Raw genomic sequence first — 24383 nt, 5'->3', positions numbered from 1 at the left:
AATAGCCTTCTTACTTCTGTTGTGCATTTCCCGTCAAACAATTGTTCCCAATTTATATTCCACAGCTCCTGTCTAATCATTTCCCTTCCCCAAATTAAATACCTTCCCATTCTGTCTATTCCTACCTTTCTCCATGGCTGTGGTAAGGGTTCACTGTCATTGAAATGCTCTCCCACCGAGAGATCTGACACCTTGCCCGACTCATTGCCAGGCACCAAATCCAATATGGCCTCCCCCTAGTTGGCCTATCAACATATTAAGTCAGGAATCCTTCCTGGGCGCACCTGACAAAATCACCTCCATCCAGACCATCTACACTAAGAAGGTTCCAGTCAATATTGGGTAAGTTTAATTCACCCAGAACAACAACTCTGTTACATCTGCACCTTTCCAAGGTCTTCTGTCTAATCTGTTCTTCTAAGAACTATTCTTATATCACTGCTAAATGATAGACTCATTAGCCTGAGACTATCCCCATGTTCTAGATCCCTCAGTCAGGGGAGAGTGCTCAGGATCAGACCTGTCATGCCCTTCATGTAAATGTTAAGTATTGCACAGGCCTCACTCTTTTTATGTGGCAAAAATGCCATGCATCTTGCTCAGCTGATGTAGTTCGAATGATTTTGAAACTACTCATGGAGCATGATGCTCTGAACAGTTTTCTGAAAACAAATCATGAAATGTAGGTTTTTTTTTGTTGACACTTCAACTACTTTTGAACAAGGACAGAATATTGTGTACCATTTTTGGCAATATGGTAAAAATTCTTGCTGCATTTTGGAAAAGCAAATCTTAGCAGGACTTATATATGTAATGGTAAATTCCTAGGGAGTGTTGCTGAACAAAGAGACCTTTGAGTGTAGGTTCATAGTTCCTGGAAAGTAGAGTCGCAGGTTAGTAGGATAGCAGAGAAGCCATTTTGTATGCTTTCCTTTACTGGTCAGAGTACAAAATTTGGGAGTTGGGAGGTCATGTTGCGGTTGTACAGGACATTAGTTGGCCACTGTTGGAATATTGCGTGCAGTTCTGGTCTCCTTTCTATCTGAAGGATGTTGTGAAACTTAAAAAGGTTCAGAAAAGATTTACAAGGATGTTGCCAGGGTTGGAGGATTTGAGCTATAGAGAGAGGTTGAATAGGCTGTGGCTGTTTTCCCTGGAGTATCGGAGGCTGAGGGGTGACCTTATAGAGGCTTATAAAATCATGAGGGGCATGGATAGGATAATTAGAGAAGGTCTTTTCCCTGGGGTGGGGGAGTCCAGAACTCGAGGACATAGATTTAGGGTGAAAGGGGAAAGATATAAGAGGGACCTAAGGGGCAACATTTTCACTCAGAGGGTGGTACATGTATGGAATGAGCTGCCAGAGGAAGTGGTGGTGGCTGTTATTGCAGCATTTAAAAGGCATCAGGATGGGTGTATAAATAGGAATGGTCTAGAGGAATATAGGCCAAGTGCTAGCAAATAGGACTAGATTAGGTTAGGATATCTGGTCAGCATGAACAAGTTGGACCGAAGGGTCTGTTTCCGTGCTGTACATCTCTGACTGTATGACTGTGAGTGAACCTTTTGCAACACAGTTCAAGCGTGCAAGAGTTTAATGTGCCTCTGGTGAAATTCAATGAGTGGCAAGAAGGAATTTATCCTAATTACTGTGCCATAAATGGGTATGGCTTTGAGGGAATATTTTGGGGAAAAAAGGTAAAATGCCACATGGTGTGCTGGATGTTCTAGCTAGGTGGATAAAGAACTGGTTGAGCAACAGGAGACAGAGAATAGTAGTTGAAGGGAGTTTCTCGAAATGGAGAAAGTGACCAGTGGTGTTCCACAGGGGTCAGTATTGGGGCCACTGTTGTTTGTAATATACATAAATGATCTAGAAGACGGCACTGTTGGTATGATCAGCAAGTTTGCAGATGACACAAAGATTGGTGGAGTAGCTGAAAGCATAAGGGACTGTCAGAGAATACAGGAGGATATAGATAGACTGGAGAGTTGAGCAGAAAAGTGGCAGATGGCTTTCAATCCAGACAAATGTGAGGTGATGCATTTAGGCAAGTCTAATTCTAGGGAGAATTATACAATGAATGGAAGAGCCTTGGGAAAAGTTGATGGGCAGAGAGATCTGGGAGTGCAGGTCCATTGTACCCTGAAGGTTGCTGCACAGGTGGATGGAGTGATCAAGATGTTATATAGTATGCTTCTCTTCATTGGACGGGGTATTGAGTATAAGAGCTGGCAAGTCACATTAAAATTGTACAAGAAATTGGTTCGGCCGCATTTAGAATACTGTGTACATTTCTGGTCGCCACATTACCAAAAGGATGTGGACACTTTGGAGAGGTGCAGAGAAGGTTTATGAGGACGTTGCCTGGTATGGAAGGTGCTAGCTATGAAGAGAGGTTGAGTAGGTTAGGTTTATTTTCACTAGAAAAAAGGAGATTGAGGGGGGATCTGATTGAGATTTACAAAATCATGAAGGGTATAGACAGGGTCGATAGAGACAAGCTTTTTCCCAGGGTGAAGGATTCAATAACGAGAGGTCATGCTTTCAAGGAGTGAGGTGGAAAGTTTAAGGGGGATACACGCGGCAAGTACTTCACACAGAGGGTGGTGGGCATTTGGAATGCGTTGCCAGCAGAGGTGGTAGAGGCAGGCACGGTAGATTCATTTAAGATGCGTCTGGACAGATGCATGAGTAGGTGGGGAACAGAGGAGATACAAATGCTTAGGAATTGACCGACAGGTTTAAACAGTACATTTGGATCAGCTCAGGCTTGGAGGGCCAAAGGGCCTGTTCCTGGGCTGTAAAGTTTCTTTGTTCTTTGCCAAGTGCATGTTCTGAATAACGTGTATTGACTTCCTGTATACTACAGGTTTCAAAAGATGTGTCTGTAAGACTTCACAATGAACTGGAAGCAGTGGAGAAGAAGAGAATAAAGTTAGAAGAAGAAAATGAAGATCTTCGACAGAAGCTCATTGAAATGGACGTCTCCAAACAGGTGCTACAGAATGAAGTGGACAAAATGAAAGAGGTAACATTGCTCATGGTTGGCTGCTGACATTTTCAAATACTGTACATAATCCCATAAATATGTACGGGCAGGTTTTTCAATACTTCATTGCTAATTTGGGACCTTGCCCACAGGAGCATTGACTGAAAGTTGTGGTTGTATTTTCCATGGTTTTTAATTCAACATTTTAATCGACAAAGCTTCATACCAGGAGCATGATTTTGTAGAATGGGCCCTATAAAGGTCAATTTTATGTTACAATGAAAGTTGACTGTTTGAATTAGATGCACTAAAGAGGAAACTAGACAAAAATGCAAGGAGAAATGAATAGAGGGTTATGCTGCCAGATGTGTAAGGATGAGGTGACATACTGGTACAGGCTGCTCAGGTTCAATGGTCTGTTTCTGTGCTGTATGTTTTGTGTAACTGTGTAAAAAGTATAGACTCTTGTATTAAATATTGCGAGCATTGATGTTTTGCATGACATTTTCCATTAGCCGTCAGCTGATAAGTTTTTCTGCTTCTTCATGATCCAACTAATTAATTGTGAAGCCTTACAGACAGGTGGCACAGTGGCTCAGTGCCAGGGTCCCAGGTTCGATTCTAGCCTTGGGCGACTGTCTGTGTGGAGTTTGCACATTCTCCCCGTGTCTGCGTGGGTTTCCTCCGGGTGCTCCGGTTTCCTCCCACAATCCAATGATGTGCAGCTCAGGTGAATTGACTATGCTAAATTGCCCTTAGTGTTAGGTGCATTAGTCAGGGGTAAATGTAGGGGAATGGGTCTGGGTGGGTTGCTCTTCGGAGGGTTGGTGTGGACTTGTTGGGCCGAAGGGCCTGTTTCCACACTGTAGGGAATCTAATCCAATCTAATAAGCTTCAAGTTGACACACCCTTCTCATTTCAAGCCATCCACTAATGCCATTTTTCAAGTATTGCTGATTGAGATACCAGAACACAAACTAAGACTGATAACTGTGTACATTTATGATCTAATACGTGTAATTCTGTATCTACCATAGTAAATATTATCTTTCTTACTAATGGCAAGGCTCATAAAACAAACTTCTAGCGAGTTTTATCAGTCTTCAGCTGTATTACTAAAACAAATACCACACTATCAAGCTTATGAAGTATTGAATTAATTTTACTAACTAAGTGTTCAACTGGAATAGCTAATTCAACCTGCCTAGCTTTCTCCTTCCTTTCCCCCAGCGGCCCGATACTTTTCCATGCTTAGTGATTGTTTAATGAGAATTCCACTTTGCCCCAGGGTAATTTATTTAGCTGAATTCAGAATAGGAACTGTTATACTGTCGATCATCAGTCAAGTGATGGAAGGTGTCATCAACATAACTATCAAGCAGCACCTGCTCAGCAATAACCTGCACCGTGATGCCCAGTTTGGGTTCCTCCAGAGCCACTCAGCTCATTACCTTATTACAACCTTGGTTCAAATATGGACAAAAGAGCTGAATTCCAGAGGGGAGGGGACAGTAACAGCATGAAGGCTGCATTTGACCAAATGTGGCATCAAGGATCCCTACTAAAATTGGAATCAGTGGGTATCGGGGAAGACTGTAACCACCAGAATCATACCTGACATGTCGGAAGGTGGTTGCAGTTGTCGGGAGAGTATCATCTCAGCTCCACGGCATCTCTGCAAGTGTTCCTCAGGGTAGTGTCTTAGGCCCAACCACCTTCATCAATGACCTTCCCTTCATCAAAAGGTCAGAAGTGGGGATGTTCGCTGAGGAGAAAGTGAGGTCTGCAAATGCTGGAGATCAAAGTTGAAACTTTATTGCTGGAACAGCACAGCAGGTCAGGCAGCATCCAGGGAACAGGAGATTCGACGTTTCGGGCACAGGCCCTTCTTCAGGATGTTCGCTGATGATTGATTGCATAATATTCAGCACCATTCAGGACTCCTCAGATACTGAAGCAGTCTCTGTCCAAATGCAACAAGATCTGGACGATATCCAGACTTGGACTGACAAGTGACAGGTAACATTCGTGCCACACAAATGCAAGGCTGTGACCATCACTAATAAGAGACAATCTAACCACCACCCCTTGACATTCTTTGGTGTTACCATCACTGAATCCCCCACTATCAACATTCTAGGAGTTATCATTGATCAGAAACTCAACTGGATTCACCAGGGAATTGCAAGATTTTGGCTACAAATGGTGGTTAGGGGCTAGAATACTGTGGTGGATAACTCGCCACCTGACTCCTCAAAGCCTGTCCACCATCTACAAGGACAATTTAAGAGTGTCTTGGAATACTCCCCACATACCTGGATGAGTGCAGTCCCAACAACACTTAGGAAGCTTGACACCAATCAGGACAAAGCAGCCCGCTCATTTGGTGCTGTACCCCCAAGCAGCCACTCCCCCCACCACCGACGCTGTGTACTATCTACAGGATGCACTGCAGAAATTCACCAAAGATCCTCAGACAGCACCTTCTAAACCCATGACCACTCCCATCCAGAAGGACAAGGGCAGTTGATATATGGGAATAACACCATCTACAAGTTCCCCTCCAAGTCACTCACCATCCTGACTTGGAAATATATCACCGTTCCTTCACTGTCGCTGGGCCAAAATCCTGGAATTCCCTCTGTAATGGCATTGTGGGTCAACTTTAAGCAAGTGGACTGCAGCAGTTCAAGAAGGCAGCTCACCACCACCTTCTCAAGGGCAACTAGGAAAGGACAATAAATGCTGGCCCAGTCAGCAACACGCATTTCCAAAAAATGAATAAAAAAAAGTTTTGTAGTTCGAGTTCCTTGTTGCAGAATATTAATGATTAAGAATAGTACTTCCATGTTTGTATCTTTATACTAGACAAATGGCCCCATTATTTACTTTTGGAATCTTCTACAATTTAATTAGGTTGCCATCATTTTTCATTGGGAACTTTTAATCTAAACAAGAAATCTGTGCCGCAAAATCAAGTTGAAAGATTATAGTTGTAGAATATGGCATTTTTAATCCTTTTATGACAATTATTTCTTTCTATATTGGATACCTGACCTTTTGGTTTTTATCTCTGAGTTTGATGCTGATGGTATTTAACGGGAAGTTTCCTTTTCATTTTTATTCAGACATAATGCACAATATATGAGGGTAAGAACAAGCCCTTGCAAAGTGTTAACTAATGAACCACAAATTTTGCTCCTGCCTGTTCTAAAACTACTCTTCATATATTTGAAGTGTTGCCATTTTTCCATTGTGGCATATTACTAACTGCTGATTTCTTGACTAATCCAGTAGAATCCTGTAAGGAGTGTAGCTACTGAGGTAATACAAATGACACCCTCTAATATTTGTTCTGAATTATAATCTCTTCACAAAGGCGTTCTCAACCTTTTGCAACTTACTTGCCATAAGCCATTTTGTCAAAAAGCCCTGGTCCCACCATGTTTAAAACAAACAAGGAGCGTACTTTTATGTTTACACGCAATTTAGCATTATGTTAATCATTAATGGAACTGCTTAAGAATATTTAAAAATTGGAATGATTTTTGAGAATAAGTTTTATTGCTAATTTGTTTTTTTAAAAAAGCCAAAACGAGATAATTAAGTCATTAATGAGAAGTCTGTGGTTGCATTTTTGCCAACAATGTAAATCATTGTGGTCCCACCGAGACAACTATCACATTCCACAGTGGGGCACACCCTCTTGGTTCAGAAACACTGTTAAAAGGTTAATGATTTCAAAACCATACATTTATGTTCAAAACAAATCGCATAGTTTTTAAAATATGAATCTAATGCAACAATCTAAGAGAACACTTATCAAAAGAATGTAGCCATAATGTGCCACAGTAAGAATTGGATTCTGTTTCTTGAAGCCAGGATTTTGTTGTATTTTTGTGGGCTCATGTTCCTCCTCCTGGTTCCCCTGAAATCTCCCCATATGCCCATTTACCAGTCTAAACAAAAAAAAAAGAACTGCGATGCTGGAAATCAGGAACAAAAAGAGAAGAATTGCTGAAAAATCTGAGGTCTGGGCAGCATCTATGGAGAGAAAGTAGAGTTAACGTTTCTGGTCCAGTGACCCTTCTACAGAACCCAGTTCTGACAGTCAGACAGGCATTGGTTTAACATTCCATCAAAAAGACCACATCTCCCACAGTACTGGGCTGGAGGTTTAGTGTTCAGGTTTCTGAAGTGGAACTTGTACCCTCAACCACCTGACTCAGAATCAAGTGTCCTGTCATTGAGGCACAATTGACACTATTCTACAGCAGATGGATCTACACTGTCTTTGAACTGTTTTCAAAGTCACATTGTTCAGACTTCTTGACGCGAAAAACAGATGGCCAGATCGTATTATCAGGAATTAATTTGAGGTTTGCAATGAGAAGAAACAATTCTGATGAGTTAGCTGTATTAATGTGGTTCTGCTGCATTTTACGTAATTTCTTCCACTGTGCATGAAGGTATTTTCCAGCTTGTACCCTTTGTAAATTGAATGGCCCAAAACACTGCTGTCTTTATCCATTCTTGCATCAAGTCTTGTTAACTTATCAGCTCAGTGCCTGCTGATCCACACTGACCTCAGGTCTGACAATACCTGGATTTCAACTCAAAAGAAGCCATTCGTAATTTTCATATTCTTCCATGATCTTTCCCCACCCAATCTCTCTCAACCTCCTTCGGTGATACAATATTCTGAGATCCATGCAATCCTCTTCTAATGGTCATCCACTATTTTCTTTGCTGCACCATTGGTGACAGTGCCTTTTCTGCCAAGGACCGCATCTTTTGAAAATCCATCGGAACCCTTCCATAATTCTTGCTGAATTATTATTTAGTTGGATAGAAAATATATGTCTCAGATGTGGCAAAGAATATGGCCCTGGCAGCATCCCAGCTGAAGACCTGTGCTCCAGAATCAAGTTGTATCAGAACATCCAGCTATCTACCCAGCTATTTAGAAAATTGACAATGTATGTCAGAATACACAAAGCACAATAAATTAAATCTGACCAATTAGTGCCCATCAATCTGCTGTCAGCCATCAACAAAGATGTCATCAATAGTGCTCTCAAGCAGCACTGAGCAACACCCTAATTACTGATGTTCAGTTTGGATTTTGCCAGGGCTACTCAGCTCCAGACCCCATTATAGTCTTGGTCCAAACAAAGACAAACAAACTGAATTTCAGAGGTGAGGCGAGAGTGACTGCTGTTGACATCATGATGTGTTTGACTGAGTGAAGTATCAAGGAGCCCTTGCAAAATGAATATCAGTGGGAATCAGAGGGAAAACTCTCCACTGGTTGTCGTAATGTTCAACGCAAAGGAAGATGCTTGTGGTGTTGGAGGGAGAACATTGTTGCAGAAGTTGATTATTAGATGTGAGTACAATTAAAATGTTTGAAAGATATTTGAATAAATACATAAATAGCAGCAGTTTGGAGGGATATGGGTCAGGAGCAGGTAGGTGGGACTAGTTTAATATGAGATTATGGTCGGCATAGACTGGTTGGACCGAAGGGCCTGTTTCCGTGCTGTATGACTCTATGACTCTAAGTTCCTCGGCCCAACTGTCTTATTGTAACGAATCCATCACAAGGTCAGAAGGAGAGTATTTGCTTCTTTTTTGCAGTGTTCAATGCCAGTGGCAACTCGTTAAGTACTGAAACAGTCTGTGCCGTGAAAAACGTGTACTGTATATCATACTTCTGGATTTCAAAACAGAGAGAGATGGATGTGGGTCAGTTCTGTGAAGTTTCTGTTTTAAAAAAAAGTCAGTCAATTTGAACAGTGACCTGAATACATCAGTTCCAAGAAAGCACATGATTGCAGTTGAGAAGGCAATTAATTTTGTTTTGACTTCAGAACAGAATGTTCAACATTTTAGTTCAGAAGAACTGCTGAGTTTAGAAGAGAGCAGCTTTTTTCCTCCTCGCGAACCCACAGTTTTTCAGCTTAATTCAGGGGATCCAGTCATCTCCAAAGAAGTGTTTCCAAGTCTATGGAGCATCTAAGCCAAGAGAGTTTGGATAGAAATCTACAAGTTGTTAAAACCTGAAAAATCCAGGTTTCATGCAGGGGTCTGACTTTCCAGTATTGCCATCAGCTGGGATCATAACAGTGCCCACATGCCACAAGACCTGGACAACTTGCAGACTTAGATTAATAAACAAAAAGTAACATTTTTTGTCACGTGTTAGACAAAGACCATCTCCATAAAGAGAAAACTTTATCCTGCCTTAATGTTCAGAGTCGAGAGTGTGTTGCTGGAAAAGCACAGCAGGTCAGGCAGCATCCGAGGAGCAGGAGAATCGACGTTTCGGGCTGTTCAGTGGTGCTGCCATTGCTGAATTTCCCTGCCCTCAATGTCCTGGGAGTTACCATTAACCAGAACTTAACTGAGTCAGTCAACTAAATATAGTGGCTACAAGAACAATTTAGAGACACCTCAAACCCTCGTCTACTATCCACATGGCACATATCAAGAGTGTGATTACATTTTCTCAACCTGCCTTGATATGTACAATTCCAGAAGCTTTACTTTAAAGAGGACAAGTTAATTGCTTAATTGATACCACATTCCTCCATTTTGGTCATTTCCTACCTGGTGCATAGTGACAGTTGTGTGTACCATATACAGTAACTCATCAAAGTTGCTTTGACACAAACTTTCCAAATGGCAACCTCTACCACCTAGAAGGACAGGGGCAGCCAAACACATAAACTTGTAAGATCATTCTCCAACTCCTACTGTCCTGTCTTGGAACTATACCACCTTCATTCATTATCACTGTGTTAAAATGCTGGAACTCCTTTCCTGACAATACTGGGAGTGTACTGAACCACATGAACTGGAACAGTTCAATAAGGTGCCACCAACTTCGTGTGGGCAATTAATGCTGGCCTTACCTGGGAAGCTCAGATTCTGTGAACTTTTGTTTTAAAAGTATCGTACATGAAATATTATTGATTCAGATAAACTTACACTATTGGAGAAGACACATTATAATCATAGAATCCATACAGTGTGGAAACAGGCCATTTGGCCCAACGAGACCACACTGACCCTCCAAAGATTAACCCATGCAGACCCAGACGATAATATACAGAGCAATGTAGTAAATGAAGCATAAAGCACAGGACATGTAATTTGGACTGGCCTTTATACATCTGAAATCAACATGAAGCCCCTATGACCACATTTCAAATGCATTGTATGGAATGTGTAACAAAAAGCAGACCATCCTACCCTATTTCATTTAAAGTTATCAACAAATCTTTCTACTTTCTTCCTCATTAACTCAATAGGATCCCCTTAAAAAAGTATGATATTCGTCTCACCTACATCATGTTGTATCAAGTTCTACATTCCAACCACTGGTGGTGTTTAGCACTGAAAATGCTTTCGAGAGCCCTGTCAGCTCTAGGCCTCAGTTTGTAGCACTAAGCATCTGTTGCATAACTTGGTTTTCATTCTTAGAATTCATGACCTTATACTAATTTGGTACATTGGTTAAATGGGCGATGTCACATTTGTTGGTAAGTACATGTGAAATACATTTCACAAAAAGTTCAGCATCACAATGTACTGAGCAACTGTCAAGAATCTACATCTTGCAGTTTCCATCTGAGCTTTAGTGGATTTGATGGAAACTGCAAGATATGGATTCTTTACAGTGCTTCTAAAACCAGTCCAAAGAAATTTGCCTGCCTATCCATGCTGTCATGTTACCTTAGTAATCCATTGGAACTATTCTTCCTCAAAACATCTTGAGTGCCAGACCTTTCCAACACATATGAGCTTCTACTTATATTTTCCAGGCATAATATTTTCACCAAGCCCACAGTAACCCTAGTCTTTGTGTCTTTCCTACACTTGTTGGTGCCCTTTAATCAGCTGTTCTTATGCTTTAACTTGATATATAATCTTCGAGGAGAAAGTGAGGTCTGCAGATGCTGGAGATCAAAGTTGAAACTTTATTGCTGGAACAGCACAGCAGGTCAGGCAGCATCCAGGGAATAGGAGATTCGACGTTTCGGGCACAGGCCCTTCTTCATTCCTGAAGAAGGGCCTGTGCCCGAAACGTCGAATCTCCTGTTCCCTGGATGCTGCCTGACCTGCTGTGTTGTTCCAGCAATAAAGTTTCAACCTTGATATATAATGCCAAATTAGGGATGTTTCATCAGAATTAATAGATGTGTTTATCTGAGGTTTTCATGAATTAACTAGAAAACGCATCTAACTTTAGCTGCCTGTGATCATCTGAGGATTTATTTCCATGTACTTTCAGTTACTGTGATGCCCTTTTAAATTTGATCACCACCCTGAGGAATATTCACATGGAGTTGAAATGATCAGTTCAGTACACCAGAAATCTTGGCTTGGTCAAACGACATACCCCAACAAATGCCATCCCTTCTCTGTAGAGTCATTCTATCATCACTCTTGTCTAATTCATCACTCTAAAAAGCAATATAGTAATGATGTAGCAATGCAGCATGTAGGTTCCTCAGCCCAGGATCCCGGAGCTCATCTACTCTGTCTGCTTTTTGCTTTTTTTTCTTTCTCTGCCTTTTCTTAATATTTCCACTTATTATCTTACCCTCTTTCACTTCAGTGGAAGGTTTCTTCTCCTGGCCTGGGCCCAGTGAAGAGGAGGCTTCCAGCTTGGCACGGCAGTCTCCCGTTGTGACAACCTCATCCCACGGGGGCAGTCTCAGCTTGGCATGGCGGTCTCCAGGTTTGGTGGTCTTGTACCGGCACAAAGGTCTCATCGGTGTGGAGATCTTTGACAGCGGCTTCTGGGTATTCCAGAAACCCGGTGAGGTGATCTCGTCCAGTCTTGGCTCAGTGTGTGGTCTGGAGGTCTTGTATTCGAGCCCAGAATGGCGGTCTCATGTTATGGCTGCCTTGACCCGGATGTGATTTGGAGGTGCCAGTGTTGGACTGTCGTGGACAAGGTCATAATCCAACAGGTTTATTTGGAAGGACTTTTGTCATCAACCATCTGATGAAGAGGCAGCACCTCAAAAGCTAGTGCTTCCGAATAAACCTGTTGGATTATAAGCTGGTGTTGTGTGATTTTTAACTTTGTCCCAGAGAGGCAGTCTCAGATTGGCATGTGGGTCTCGTTCCAGCGTGAGGGTCTCATTGAAGTGGAGGCCTTCGGCAGCGGCTTCCAGGTATTTGTGTTCATCTTTAATAGACTTTCCCTGAACGGAAATTGATCTGACATGAGCTCTGTCTTAATTTTTACTTTTTTCTTCTTATCTATGACATCTGGCATTAATACAGGCACTGTGGTGTAGCGACATAAGACTTTACACTCTTATTTTTTTGTAAAAATACACATGACAATAAATTGCTCTTCTGTTCTTTTTGATTTATGCATTGTTTTTAATTAATTAATTTCTTTCTGTCACTTTCAGCATAAAGTATCCAGATCAGTCATTCTGTTTTAAACCACAAACCCCTTGCTCTTCACTCTGTTTTACAGACATGTAATTCTATCTTAATTCTGCAATTATTCCACTTTCTTGGCTATAGACAATGAATTATACTTCCATTTTACATGGCTGCCCATGGCATATCATTTTTAATGTGAGTGCTTTAAATTTATATCCTTTTGCGGTGTATTACTGTCACTGCTTTGATGGAAGCTTGTGTTTATTTTTATTCTGCACAGATGTATCTATGTTTATTAGATGCTGAGGTCACATTGGGTGCTCCGACATGATTTAGATGGATCAGTCTGAGCAGTGTCAGGTTGGGTCAAGGTTTTGTTGCAGCACAAGAAAATAAAAAATGTCTAGTTTTAAGAATGCCTGTTTTTGGATATACATATTTGACATTATGTATCTGTAATCCACAGTGGAGTTTGGAAGGGAGTTCTACGATTTAGACCCAGATAAAGAACAAAAATATAGTTCCAAGTAAAGCTGGTGTGCGACTTGAAGGGGCCTTGTATTTCTAGTGTTCCCATGCATCTGCTACCCTTGCCCTTCTAGCTAGTAAAGGTTGTAGATTTCACAGGTACTGTCAAAGGAGCTTTGGTGAGTTATATAGTGATCTTGTGGATGTAATGGATGTTTAAAGTTGCAGAATGGCAGCAGTGTCCTGTCCTGGAGCTGAGATAACAGACCTCCACCAATTTCAACAATTTTGCTTAGGTGTGTTAGGTGTGACTTCTGCCAGTGAAGAGTCTCACACACCCTGTCTCTCTCATACTCACTCTTGATTACAAGCTGTCTGATTAGGTTTGTCCTTTCTGGGTAGGACTTGTCAGGGTAATTCTCCTCAGAGTCTGATAAATGCCAGCCTTGTTGCAGCAGTACAAGAAAAGCTTGGCAAGTACTGGAGCTTGAGGTACTTATTGGTATAGCCCTCTCATAGTAAATGATGTTTTCACAGATCATTTATGCAATATGTCATGCTGAATGTGGAAAACATATTTACTCTCTTCATAACTAACTACACCATGATGTTCTTAGCCTTGCAATCCACTGTGACAAAATATGCTGCATCTAATAAACATAAAATTCTCCTCTTTTGTTCAGTTCCTCAACTAGTTCCCATCCAATGTGTGTGTCTGTCATAACCTTCTGTTATCATTGTCTCTGTCATGATTAGATTAGATTACAGATTACAGTGTGCTCCTCACTCTATCCCTGCTTTCTCCTTTTTCTTATCTACATTTCATTCTTCTCTTACTCACATTTTTAGAGTCATAGAGTCATGGAGATGTACAGCATTGAAACAGACCCTTCGGTCCAACTCATCCATGCCGACCAAATATCCTAACCTGATCGAGTCCCATTTACCAGCACGTGGCTCATATCCGTCTTTACCCTTCCTATTCATATACCCATCCAAATGCCTTTTAAATGTTGTAATTTTACCAGCCTACACCACTTCCTCTGGCAGCTCATTCCATACATGCAACATCCTCTGCATAAAAAAGTTGTCACTTAGGTCCCTTTTAAATTTTTCCCCTCTCACCTTGAACCTATTCTCTCTAGTTCTGGACTCCCCCACCCCAGGGAGAAGATCTTGTCTATTTACCCTATCCACGCCCGAAATGATTTTATAAACCTCTGTAAAGTCACCCCTCAGCCTCCAACGCTCCAAGGAAAACAGTGCCAGCCTATTCAACCTCTCCCTGTAGTTCAAATCCTCCAACCCTGGCAACATGCTTGTAAATCGTATCTGAACCCTTTCAAGTTTCACAACATCCTTCCGATAAAAAGGAGACCAGAATTGCACACCATGTTCTAAAAGTGGCCTAACCAATGTCCTGTACAGCTACAACGTGACCTCCCAACTCCTATACTCAATACTCTGACCAATAAAGGAAAGCATACCAAACGCCTTCTTCACTATCCCATCTACCTGTGACTCCACTTTCAGAGAGCTATGAACATCTTATGTATGCTCTTTATCCTTTCCCTTCCTTTCTATCTTTCTCCTCTTTTTACTCTCTTCTCAATCCATTCGGCTTTTCTGTCTCCCACTGTGTGTACCACTTATGCCTTGCACCTTTCCTTTTCTTCTCCCTTACTTCTCTAACTTAATAATCCTTTGATACATGTTGTTTACATAATGGGCTTTTTTGCAAATTATAAGAATTTGGTAGGTCCCAGGTATTATTTTCCATTTACTTTCACCTACAAGTCAACTATAGAAAAGAAGCAATGTGATACAAGTTTCAGAACTGACAGTGCAGTCAAATCCTGATGAACACATGATTAGTTTGCAATGTAATTGTATGCTTCAACTAGATGTTCGGTAAACGGATAAAAATAGCCATTTACAACCCCCTGTACAACAGTCTTTATAACTAGTCATTCAGTGATTCAGTCTGGACAAATATGACTGAAATTCTATGATGTCAAAAAACAAGATTTGGATTTTATTTAGATTTAGGTTATATTATTACGTGGAGAAAGTGAGGGCTGCAGATGCTGGAGATCAGAGCTGAAAGTGTGTTGTTGGAAAAGCGCAGCAGGTCAGGCAGCATCCAAGGAACAGGAGAATCGACGTTTCGGGCATAAGCCCTTCTTCAGAAGGGCTTATGCCCGAAACATCGATTCTCCTGTTCCTTGGATGCTGCCTGACCTGCTGCGCTTTTCCAGCAACACACTTTCAGCTATATTATTACGTGTACTTGAGTACTAGAGTACAGTAAAAAGTGTAAAAATTAGCTATTCTCCAGCGCCATCATAGTGTGCAAAAGATAGGATTTTTAAAAGGTTGTAAAAAGTGTTTGTCTGAAATGTGATTATGGCAGTGTAAGTCTAGACAGTCCTACTGGCAATACTGTCACACATATCCATTACATGCACATATCAAATTTCTGCTCCAGAGATGTGATCCTGCTTAAAATTAATGGCTTAAAATAGCAAAATGAAGAAACCAGACGAAAGACATTGATTATAGGATAACACTGACAATGGCAGTTACTGCTATGTTGAGCATTAGAAACCAACGGTTAGAAATAATCTCCAGTTTTTGTCAAAAAATTGCTATGGGAAGAGTAAATACCAGGTAATTTGATAAATTGAAACATTATGTGTGCATTCATCCAGAATTAACTATTTTGGGATATTGTGCGACCTTTTAAACTATCCTAGATTGCACCCCTTCTCTTCCCTCCTCTCCCCTCCCAACAAAACCCAATACATGGTCAGTCATCTGCCGATAAGATTCTTACCTTGTATATTTTAAGAATGTACTTTTAAACTACATTTAAGCTTGCCATAATTTCATTGATGCAAAGGAGATATGGCTTTCTAATGAAGTTGGTGGCAAGATGTGGAAAAGAATTGATGTTTTGCCAGAGGTTTTATAAAAGTATCATGTTTAAATTTCCCACTCATTAGCAGCAATGCAGAATTTTGTGAGGTGCAGCAAAGAGAAAGACATGGAAATTCCAATGAATGAGGTGCTTTGCCAATTATAATATTGCACTTTACTAGGGCACGGGACCAGTTGTATATTTGATACCACATTGTATATAGAGGAGCCCTTGTGTTACAGGCTGGACAAGACTTGTATTTTTAATGTATAAAATCCAGAGGATTCTTGACAAGTGCAGCTGAGAAAACTGTTTCTTATTGTGGGAGAATTAAAAATTTGGCGTAGGTTACTGTTTAAACAGATGGGGCAACCAACTTTTGATTCAGTCATGAACATGGGCATCGCTGGCTGGCCAGCATTTATTGCTTGTCCCTAATTGCCCGTGAGAAGGTGATGGTGAGCTGTCTTCTTGAACCGCTGCAGTCCATGTGCTGTAAGTACACCTACAATGCTATGGAAGAGGGAACTCTGGGATTTTGGTCCAGCAATACTGAAGACATGACTGCACTTGACAAAGGAGAGCACTTTGAAAGTTTGTGATTTCAAATTAACCTGTTGGATTATAACCTGGTGTTGTGAGACTTCTGATTTTGTCCACCCCAGTCCAGCACCGGCACCTCCACGTCACTGAAGAAATGGCAATATATTTCCAAGTCAGGGTGTTGGGTAGCTTGAGGTGGCGGGGGTGGAACTTGCAGGTGATTGTAATGAGGTTAGCCAAGTGAATCTCATAAAACATGAGTTTTCTGATAGGGGCTATTAATCTGGTCCAATCTGGGAGCCCCGGCTGACAGATACAAACAGGAGCATCAGGCATTTTGTTCATTCTGAGATCTGGCTCTGAGGGAGCTGGATCAGTGTCGAGGACTCTCCACATGTAAATAAAAGGTGACTTGGTGATGGAATATTCTCTGGAGTTATTTCAATAACGTTCTCCTGTATCTACTGTCCTTGTCGTTCTGGATGGAAGTGATCATGAGTTTGGATGGCATTTTCAAAAGATCTTTGGATTTTGGCTGCTACTGCTGAGCGTTGATGGTGGAGATTTAAGACAGTTGAAAGATTTCTCTGTCAGGGAAATCTTTCATGTAAATTCCTCAAGACGATGAAAGCAGAGTGCTTGTACATTTTAATTCTGATGTAGGTAGATTCTTGATAATCAAGAAAGATTATCCAGCATGAATGGGAATGTAATTAGATCAGCCATGATCGTATTGAATGAAGGAGCAAGCTCAAGGGGCCAAGTGGCCTATTCCTCCTGATTTGTTGTTTGTATGTTACAAGATTACTATTATTTTATTGAATCAATTTTGTCCCTGACACGAGTTAAGCTTGGAGTGATGGGAGTTGACTACCTTTGACATAAAGGCAACATTTGACTGTATGCGATATTAAAGCGCCTCTGATAATTGAAGGAAAACTTGTCACTGTTCGGAGTGATACCTAGCACAAAAAATAATAATTGTGGTTGTTAGAAACCAACTTGTTCAGCCTGAGGATATTGAGTCATGGAGTCGATTGCTGCAGGAATCCTTCAGGGTAACCCCAATAAGCTGCAGCTCCATCATCCCTGACCTTCCCTCCAGTCAGCAGAGATATTTGCTGCTGATTGCGCAGTGTTTAGTAGAATTTGCATCTTCTCCGATACTAAAGATCTCCATGTACAGCAAGACCTGGGACAATATTCAGCCTCGGCTGATAGGTGTCAAGTGATGTTCATGCCTAGAAGTGCCACACAATGACCATCTCCAAACTAGCCATTTCCCCTTGATATTGAGTGGCATTGTCATCACTGATTCACCCACTGTCCGTATCCTAGGGGTTACCACTGGCCAGAAATTGAATTGAATCTGACATATAAAGACTACAGCTGTACAGCATTTCAGAAGTTGGGTATTATGAGGGACTTAACTTGCTTCCAAGCTCCCCAAAGCCTGCCCACTACTGCAGGTTACAAATGAGGAGCATGATGGAAACCACTCTACTGACTGGATTGGTGCAGCTCCAACATTCATGAAACTTGACATCATCCAGTACCAACCATCTCACTCCATGGCACCCCACTCACTAACTTAAACATTCATTTCCTCCACAACCAATACACAGTGTCAACACTGCAGGAACTCATCAAGCCTCTTTCAACTGTACCTTCCAAATCCGTGACATCTCCCACGTAGAAGGACAGGGGCAGCAGATACATTGGAACATCCCAGCTACAAGTTCCCCTCCAAGCGACACACCATCCTGACTTGAAAGTGTAGCCATTCCTTCACTGTCACTGGGTCTACGTCCTGGAAGTACAAATGCACTGTGAATTACCCACCGATATGGACTGCAGCGGGTCAAGAAGGTGCCTAACCCCACCTTGCCAAGTGCAGTTGGAGATATGCTCCAAATGTTGCCCTTGTCAGTGATGCCCATGGAATCATAAAAAACCTTGAGAGATTCACATGGCATATGTCTCATACTTTTTTTTTGATCTTCTTTTCGCTTGAAATTCTTGGATTTTATATAAAGCGTAATTTGTATACTGCATAACTTGGATGTTTTTCAGCTTTGAGCATCTGCACTATCCCTTCTTTGCCCCCCCCCCCCCCCCCCACTGCCTCTTTAAATGTTTTTCCTTTTGCTGGTTCCTTAGCCATGTACATCCCTGTGGCCAAGTGTGCAAGGCAGGTAGCCAACTCTCCACCCATTACCAGCGTTGCTTTTGGCCACCTGTCAGTAGATTCATGAGCACAGTCCAGGAAAACAGCATCTTGCCTGCTTCCCCCAACCCTTTCCATTTGACAGCAATGTTTCAATGCCTGTCGGGGATTCTTCTAGCAATGCAGCCAGGAAGGTGACATAGAAGAGCAAGAGGCTGTGAGTAGGGTTAGCAGAAATTAAAACTCTGTATCCTGTCACTCTGGTACCTTTCATTAGTGCTGCAGCATTGTGTGGCACTCTATTACCATAAGCTTTTCCGGATTAATCTATGTATTCAATTATTTTTAAAGTATATTTATTTCTAATACACTAAAATTATTTTCTTGGCATATATATTGTATAATTTATTTATAAATTTATTCCTGCAAATTTTTGAGAAAAAGTGTCAAGCATTTTTTAAAAATGTAGACAGAACCTACACAGCCAACAGAAAATACCTTGTTTACAATGGAGTCAAAATGTCAGTCACACTTCTTTAACAAAAAAGAATCACGAAGAGAAATTCAGACACCTTATCAAGGCTGAAGTATATTTTATCCAGTTTTGGTCATGATATAGGGGAGGCAGTTAATGAGCACTGTGAGTGGGTTGGGCTGGGGTTTGTTGCCTGGGCAATAGCATCTGCCACTCGAATTTAATAGCCAGGCAGCACAGATTCAGACTTTATAAACATTGGTTATACTCCCCTGATTAAAATGACTTTTTCTCGACTCTACACTCTTACCCTTTCATTCGTTTGTTCCTCATGTATGCAAGATTTTAATTGAGCAGTTCAGCCACGGAAAACCTTTGGAGTGATGTCCTCATTTAATGTAGTGAAAGGAAAATTGTCCAGCAACCACATGAGGTACTGTCAACTATTATCACTAATTTGTACCTCCTCAGTATATTTAGCATTTTGAAAAATTCTAGTTTGACCTTATCACAATCTATTCATGGAATTATTTTCTCCATTCAGCATGGTTTAAAATTGTGGAATAGACAATATTGTCATCCAAGCAGAAAAGAAGAAAAATAGAATAAAGGGATGTTTTATAACGTTCTGTACTTTCTAAACAAATATTTTACAAACTGTCACCTCAACAACAATCATGAAGTTGTTTGCAACACCAAATTGTTTTTCTGACAGGAAATGGCTGTTCAGTTTAAAGGAAATCGTTTGTGTTTAATATACAGGTTGCAAATCAATGGAGCTTCCTTGAACTTTCCAGTCCAACACCCATTTTGGCTCAGTTCAGTATTTTAACAAAACATGCCTGATTAACACCACTTCCTGGCTCAATTCAGAGCAATTTTGGATAATGTTAACTAATCCTGTGCAGAGTTGTTCTCTGATTGCTTTCACGTACTTTATCTTACTTACATCTTTTTTGAATGACGTTTTCTTTTCAGACATATTTTTATTCCTACTGCAATGATAACAGTGGGGCTTGGCACAGTCTCATTTTAAACAGTTTTTTTTATAAGCACAGCTGACTGTGCTCCTTGAAACAGCCCCAGTGTTGGTTGACTAAATGAGCAATTCATCTGAAGCCAGGGACCCTCACTGGGCCATTGTATCCCTCCTGCTGGTTGGGAAGGCAGAGGGATAGTGGTGGCAATGTCACAAGTAATTCAGAAACCCGGCTAATGTTATTTGGAAATGGGTTTGAATTCAAACCTGGAAAATGGTGAAATTTGAATTCAGTAGAATTCCAGGATTTAAAAAAATAGCCTAATGGTGACCATGTAAACATTATTAATTGTTGTTTTAAAACAAAAGAACAATCTGGTTCATTAGTGCCCTTTGGAGTAAGTATCCTTACCCAGGCTGGCTTACATGTGACTGGAAACCCAAAGGAATGTGATTGACTCTTAACTACTTTAATGGGAATGGACAACAAATGGGAGTGAATGCCCAAAATCCATGGAGTAATAATACATAAACGTTGTCATGAAGAAGTATTGATAAAAGGTCTTAAGCTCACTTTTCAGGCTGGAGAACGTGAAGCGAGTCAGGGAGAGGAACAAAATTACTAAGCTTGGAGCAGTGTATGATTCCAGAGATGAAACAGGACTTGACAAACAAGCTTACTGGAAATAATAAGATCAGCTAACTACCCTAGATGTGTGACAATCTGCACATGGTAATCTGTCTATCTTACACGATTAAGTCTATTTCAACCAGTTCCTCAAATATCCTAAGACACTTGATGAAGGCAGAGTGGTGGACATGATCTATATGGACTTCGATAAGGCATTCAACATGGTTCCACATGGTAGACCGGTTAGCAAGGTTAGATGACATGGAATACAGGGAGAACTAGCCATTTGGATACAGAACTGGCTTGAAGGTAGGAGACAGAGGGTGCTGGTGGAGGGTTGTTTTTCAGCCTGGAGGTCTGTGGCCAGTGGTGTGCCACAAGGATCTGTGCTGGGTCCACTGCTGTTTGTCATTTATTTATATGATTTGAATGTAAACATAGATATATGGTTGGTAAGTTTGCAGAGGACTCCAAAATTGGAGGTATAATGGACAGTCAAGAAGATTACCTCAGAGTACAATGGAATCTAGATCAGCTGCTCATGGTGGTGGAAGTGGTGGAGGCTGGTGCAATTGCAACATTTAAAAGGCACCTGGATGGGTATATGAATAGGAAGGGTTTAGAGGGATATGGGCCAAGTGCCGGCAAATGGGTCTAGATTAGGTTGGGATATCTGGTTGGCATGGATGAGTTGAACCGAATGGTGTGTTTCCGTGCTGAACATCTCTGTAACCCTAAGATGGACCAATGGGCCGTAAGTGGCAGATGGAGTTTAATTGAGATAAATGTGGGGTGTTGCATTTGGGAAAGGCAGATCTGGGCAGGGCATAACGGTAAGGTCCTGGGGAGTGTTGCTAAACAAGGAGACCTTGGGGTGCAAGTTCATAGCTCCTTGAAAGTGGATCACAAGTAGATAGGATAGTGAAGAAGGTGTTTGGTACCCTTGCCTTTATTGGTCAGTGCATTGAGTATAGGAATTGGGAGGTCATGTTGCGGCTCTACAGGACATTGGTTAGACCACTTTTGGAATACCACATTCAATTCTGGGCCCCCTGCTATAGGAAGGATGTTGTTAATCTTGACTGGGATTAGAAAGATTTAAAGGATGTTGCCAGTTATAAAGGATTTCAGCTATAGGGAGAGGCTGAATAGGATGGGGCTATTTTCCCTGGAGAATCGGAGGCTGGGAGGTGACGTTATAGAAGTTTATACAATCATGAGGGGCATATGTAGGGTGAATAGCCAAGGTCTTTTCCTCAGAGTAGTGAGTTCCAAAACTAGAGGGCATGGGTTTAAGGTGTGAGGGAAAAAATTTAAAAGGAACCTGAGGGGTAACTTTTTCTCACGGAGTGTTGCGCGTACGGGATGAGCTGCCAGAGGAAGTGGTGAAGGCTGGTACAATTACAGCATTTAAAAAGCATCTAAATGGGTACATGAATAGGAAGAGTTTAGAGAGATATGGGCCAAATGCTCACAAATGGGACTAGGTTCATAAAGGATACCTTGTTGGCAACGTGTATGCTGTTTCCATGCTAGATAACTCCGTGATTCTATAACTCTAGAATAAGTATGTTGGGGAAAGAAAAATTTTGTTCTTGACTGATACTTTTGTTATGCCTAAGTTTAAATCTTGCCCTGAATATATTACATGCAGCTATGAGTTATCTGAATTCATATTCCCCAGTGCTTGCCATAGTCTTGCCAGACCATAGGACCTCTCCATCTCCATATCCAGCTACCAACTGAACAGGGACATCTATTTCAAACCCATTGATTCCCACAGCTACCTTGATTACACCACCTTCTACCGACCCTTCTGTAAAAATGCTGTCCCTTACTCCCAATTCCTCCGCCTCTGTAACATCTGCCCCCAGCAGGAGCAATTCCACCCCAGGACATCCCAGATGTCCTCCCGTTTCAAGGACTGCAATTTCCCCTCCCATGTGATCAACAATGCCCTACATCACATCTCTCCAACTTGCTGTACCTCCGTCCTCAAACTCCACACACCCCCCAACTGCAACAAGGATAGAAGCCCCCAAATCCCCTCATTCCACCCCAAGAATCTCCAGATACAGCACATTATCTTCCGCCATTTTTGCCACCGACAGTCTGACCCCATCAACAAACATACATTTTGCTCCCCAACCCTACCTATGTTCTGCAGAGACCATTCCCTCTGCAACTCCCTCATTAGGCCCACGTTCCCCATCAACCCATCATCCACACCCGGCACCTTCCCCTGCCACCTTACAAGGTGCGAAGCCTGTGCCCACACCTCCCCCTCACCTCTGTCCATGGCCCCAGAGGATCATTTGAAATCCGGCTGAGACTTTCCTGCGCATCCACTCTCCTCATTCACTGCATGTATCATTCTTGATGTGGTCTCCTCTACATCAGGGAGACCGAGTGCCAACTTGCAGAGTGTTTCAGGAAACATGTCTGGGAAACATGCACCAAACAATGCCACCTCCCTGTGGCCGATAACTTTAACTCCTCCTCCCACTTCCCCAAGGACATGCAAATCCTGAATATCCTCCGTGCTGTGTCAAACCAAACCCACCTTCCAACTGAAGGAAGAATGCCTCATCTTCTGCTTTGGGATCCTTCAACTACATGGCATCAACATTGACTTCACTAGTTTTCAAATCTCCTCTCCTTCCCCCACCACCCCCCCCCCCCCCACCTCAAGCCAGATCCAACCCTCCAACTCTGCACCACCCCCTTTGAACTGTCCTACCTGTCCATCTTCCTTCCCACCTATCTGCAGCACCCTCCCCACTAACTTATCACAATCACCTGCATCCACCTATTGCCATTCCTCCCACAACCCCCTTTACATCTATCCACTCCCTCCCCCTCCACATTCCTGATGGAAGCCTTATGCCAAAAACATTGACTCTACTCCTCGGATGCTGCCTGACTTGCTGTGCTTTTCCCAGCACACTTTTCGACGCTGACATTCCAGCACCTGCAGTCCTCACCTTCTCCTAGTTGCCGCAGACCATAGAGTTGCCCACTGATTAAGAGAGAGATAATTGGTGGTGGTTTAACCTGAAGGATCATGCCTCAGATCAGGGGACAGATTGAGAAGGAGCATCCTTCGCGGCATCCTCGGGCCGTGGAGGAACTGAACCCACAGCATTGCCATCGTTCTGCACTGCAAACCAGCCATCTAGCAAACCCAGCTAACCGACCCATCATGCCTGAAACATTACCAGGTATCAGTGAAACAGGATAATTTTCTCAAAAATATGGTATTGCTAAAAGCAGCTGAGCTGTATACATTTCAATCAAATTGTTAGTTATAGAAGGAAACTGTCGGAAACAATACATGATATATAAAACATTTTCTTGTGTGTCTCCAGGCTGTAGCACAAAATATCTTGCTGATGGTCTAGTATCCACCTGCCTTAAAGGGGATGTATGTACTAACTTCAGACTGAGAGGACAGGTTTGACAGCTCCTTTTGAGTGATACACCGTTATCCTGTGCACACAACAATCTAGAAATTGTTTTATATTTGACCTAGTTTCTTTTGTGTTTATATGAGTGCAGTCCTGTTTGATGTTCGATTGCACATTTGCTCAACAGGGACAAGTATCTCCATCTGTAGTGTCCGTGGTAATGTTAGGTGTTGAAGCTAGAGCTTTGATCTCCATAGGCTTAATGAAACTTAATGTAGAATTCAATCAGAGATCCAGTGCAGACTGGATGATCCAAATGGCTATTTGATGAACTGTAGCATTCTGTAATTAATAGCAGCATAACACTACATCATGTTATCACACCA

The 24383-nt window shown here is 41.8% G+C and overlaps 1 protein-coding gene across 4 annotated transcripts in view; it reads left to right on the top strand.

The window, feature by feature from the left end:
- The window catches only part of soga1 (suppressor of glucose, autophagy associated 1), a 102168-nt gene that overhangs the window by 17763 nt on the left and 60022 nt on the right, over positions 1-24383 (top strand). For all 4 annotated transcript variants that reach the window (XM_043710554.1, XM_043710553.1, XM_043710555.1 and 1 more), the window contains exon 3: positions 2874-3032. In XM_043710554.1, coding sequence (XP_043566489.1) covers positions 2874-3032 — 159 coding nt within the window. The remainder of the gene's footprint in view (positions 1-2873; positions 3033-24383) is intronic.

Source organism: Chiloscyllium plagiosum, chromosome 20 (assembly GCF_004010195.1).
Source record: "Chiloscyllium plagiosum isolate BGI_BamShark_2017 chromosome 20, ASM401019v2, whole genome shotgun sequence".
In the NCBI taxonomy this organism is placed as follows: Eukaryota; Metazoa; Chordata; class Chondrichthyes; order Orectolobiformes; family Hemiscylliidae; genus Chiloscyllium; species Chiloscyllium plagiosum.
Note: the sequence above shows the minus strand (reverse complement) of the source record. Positions and strands in the feature narration are given on the sequence as shown.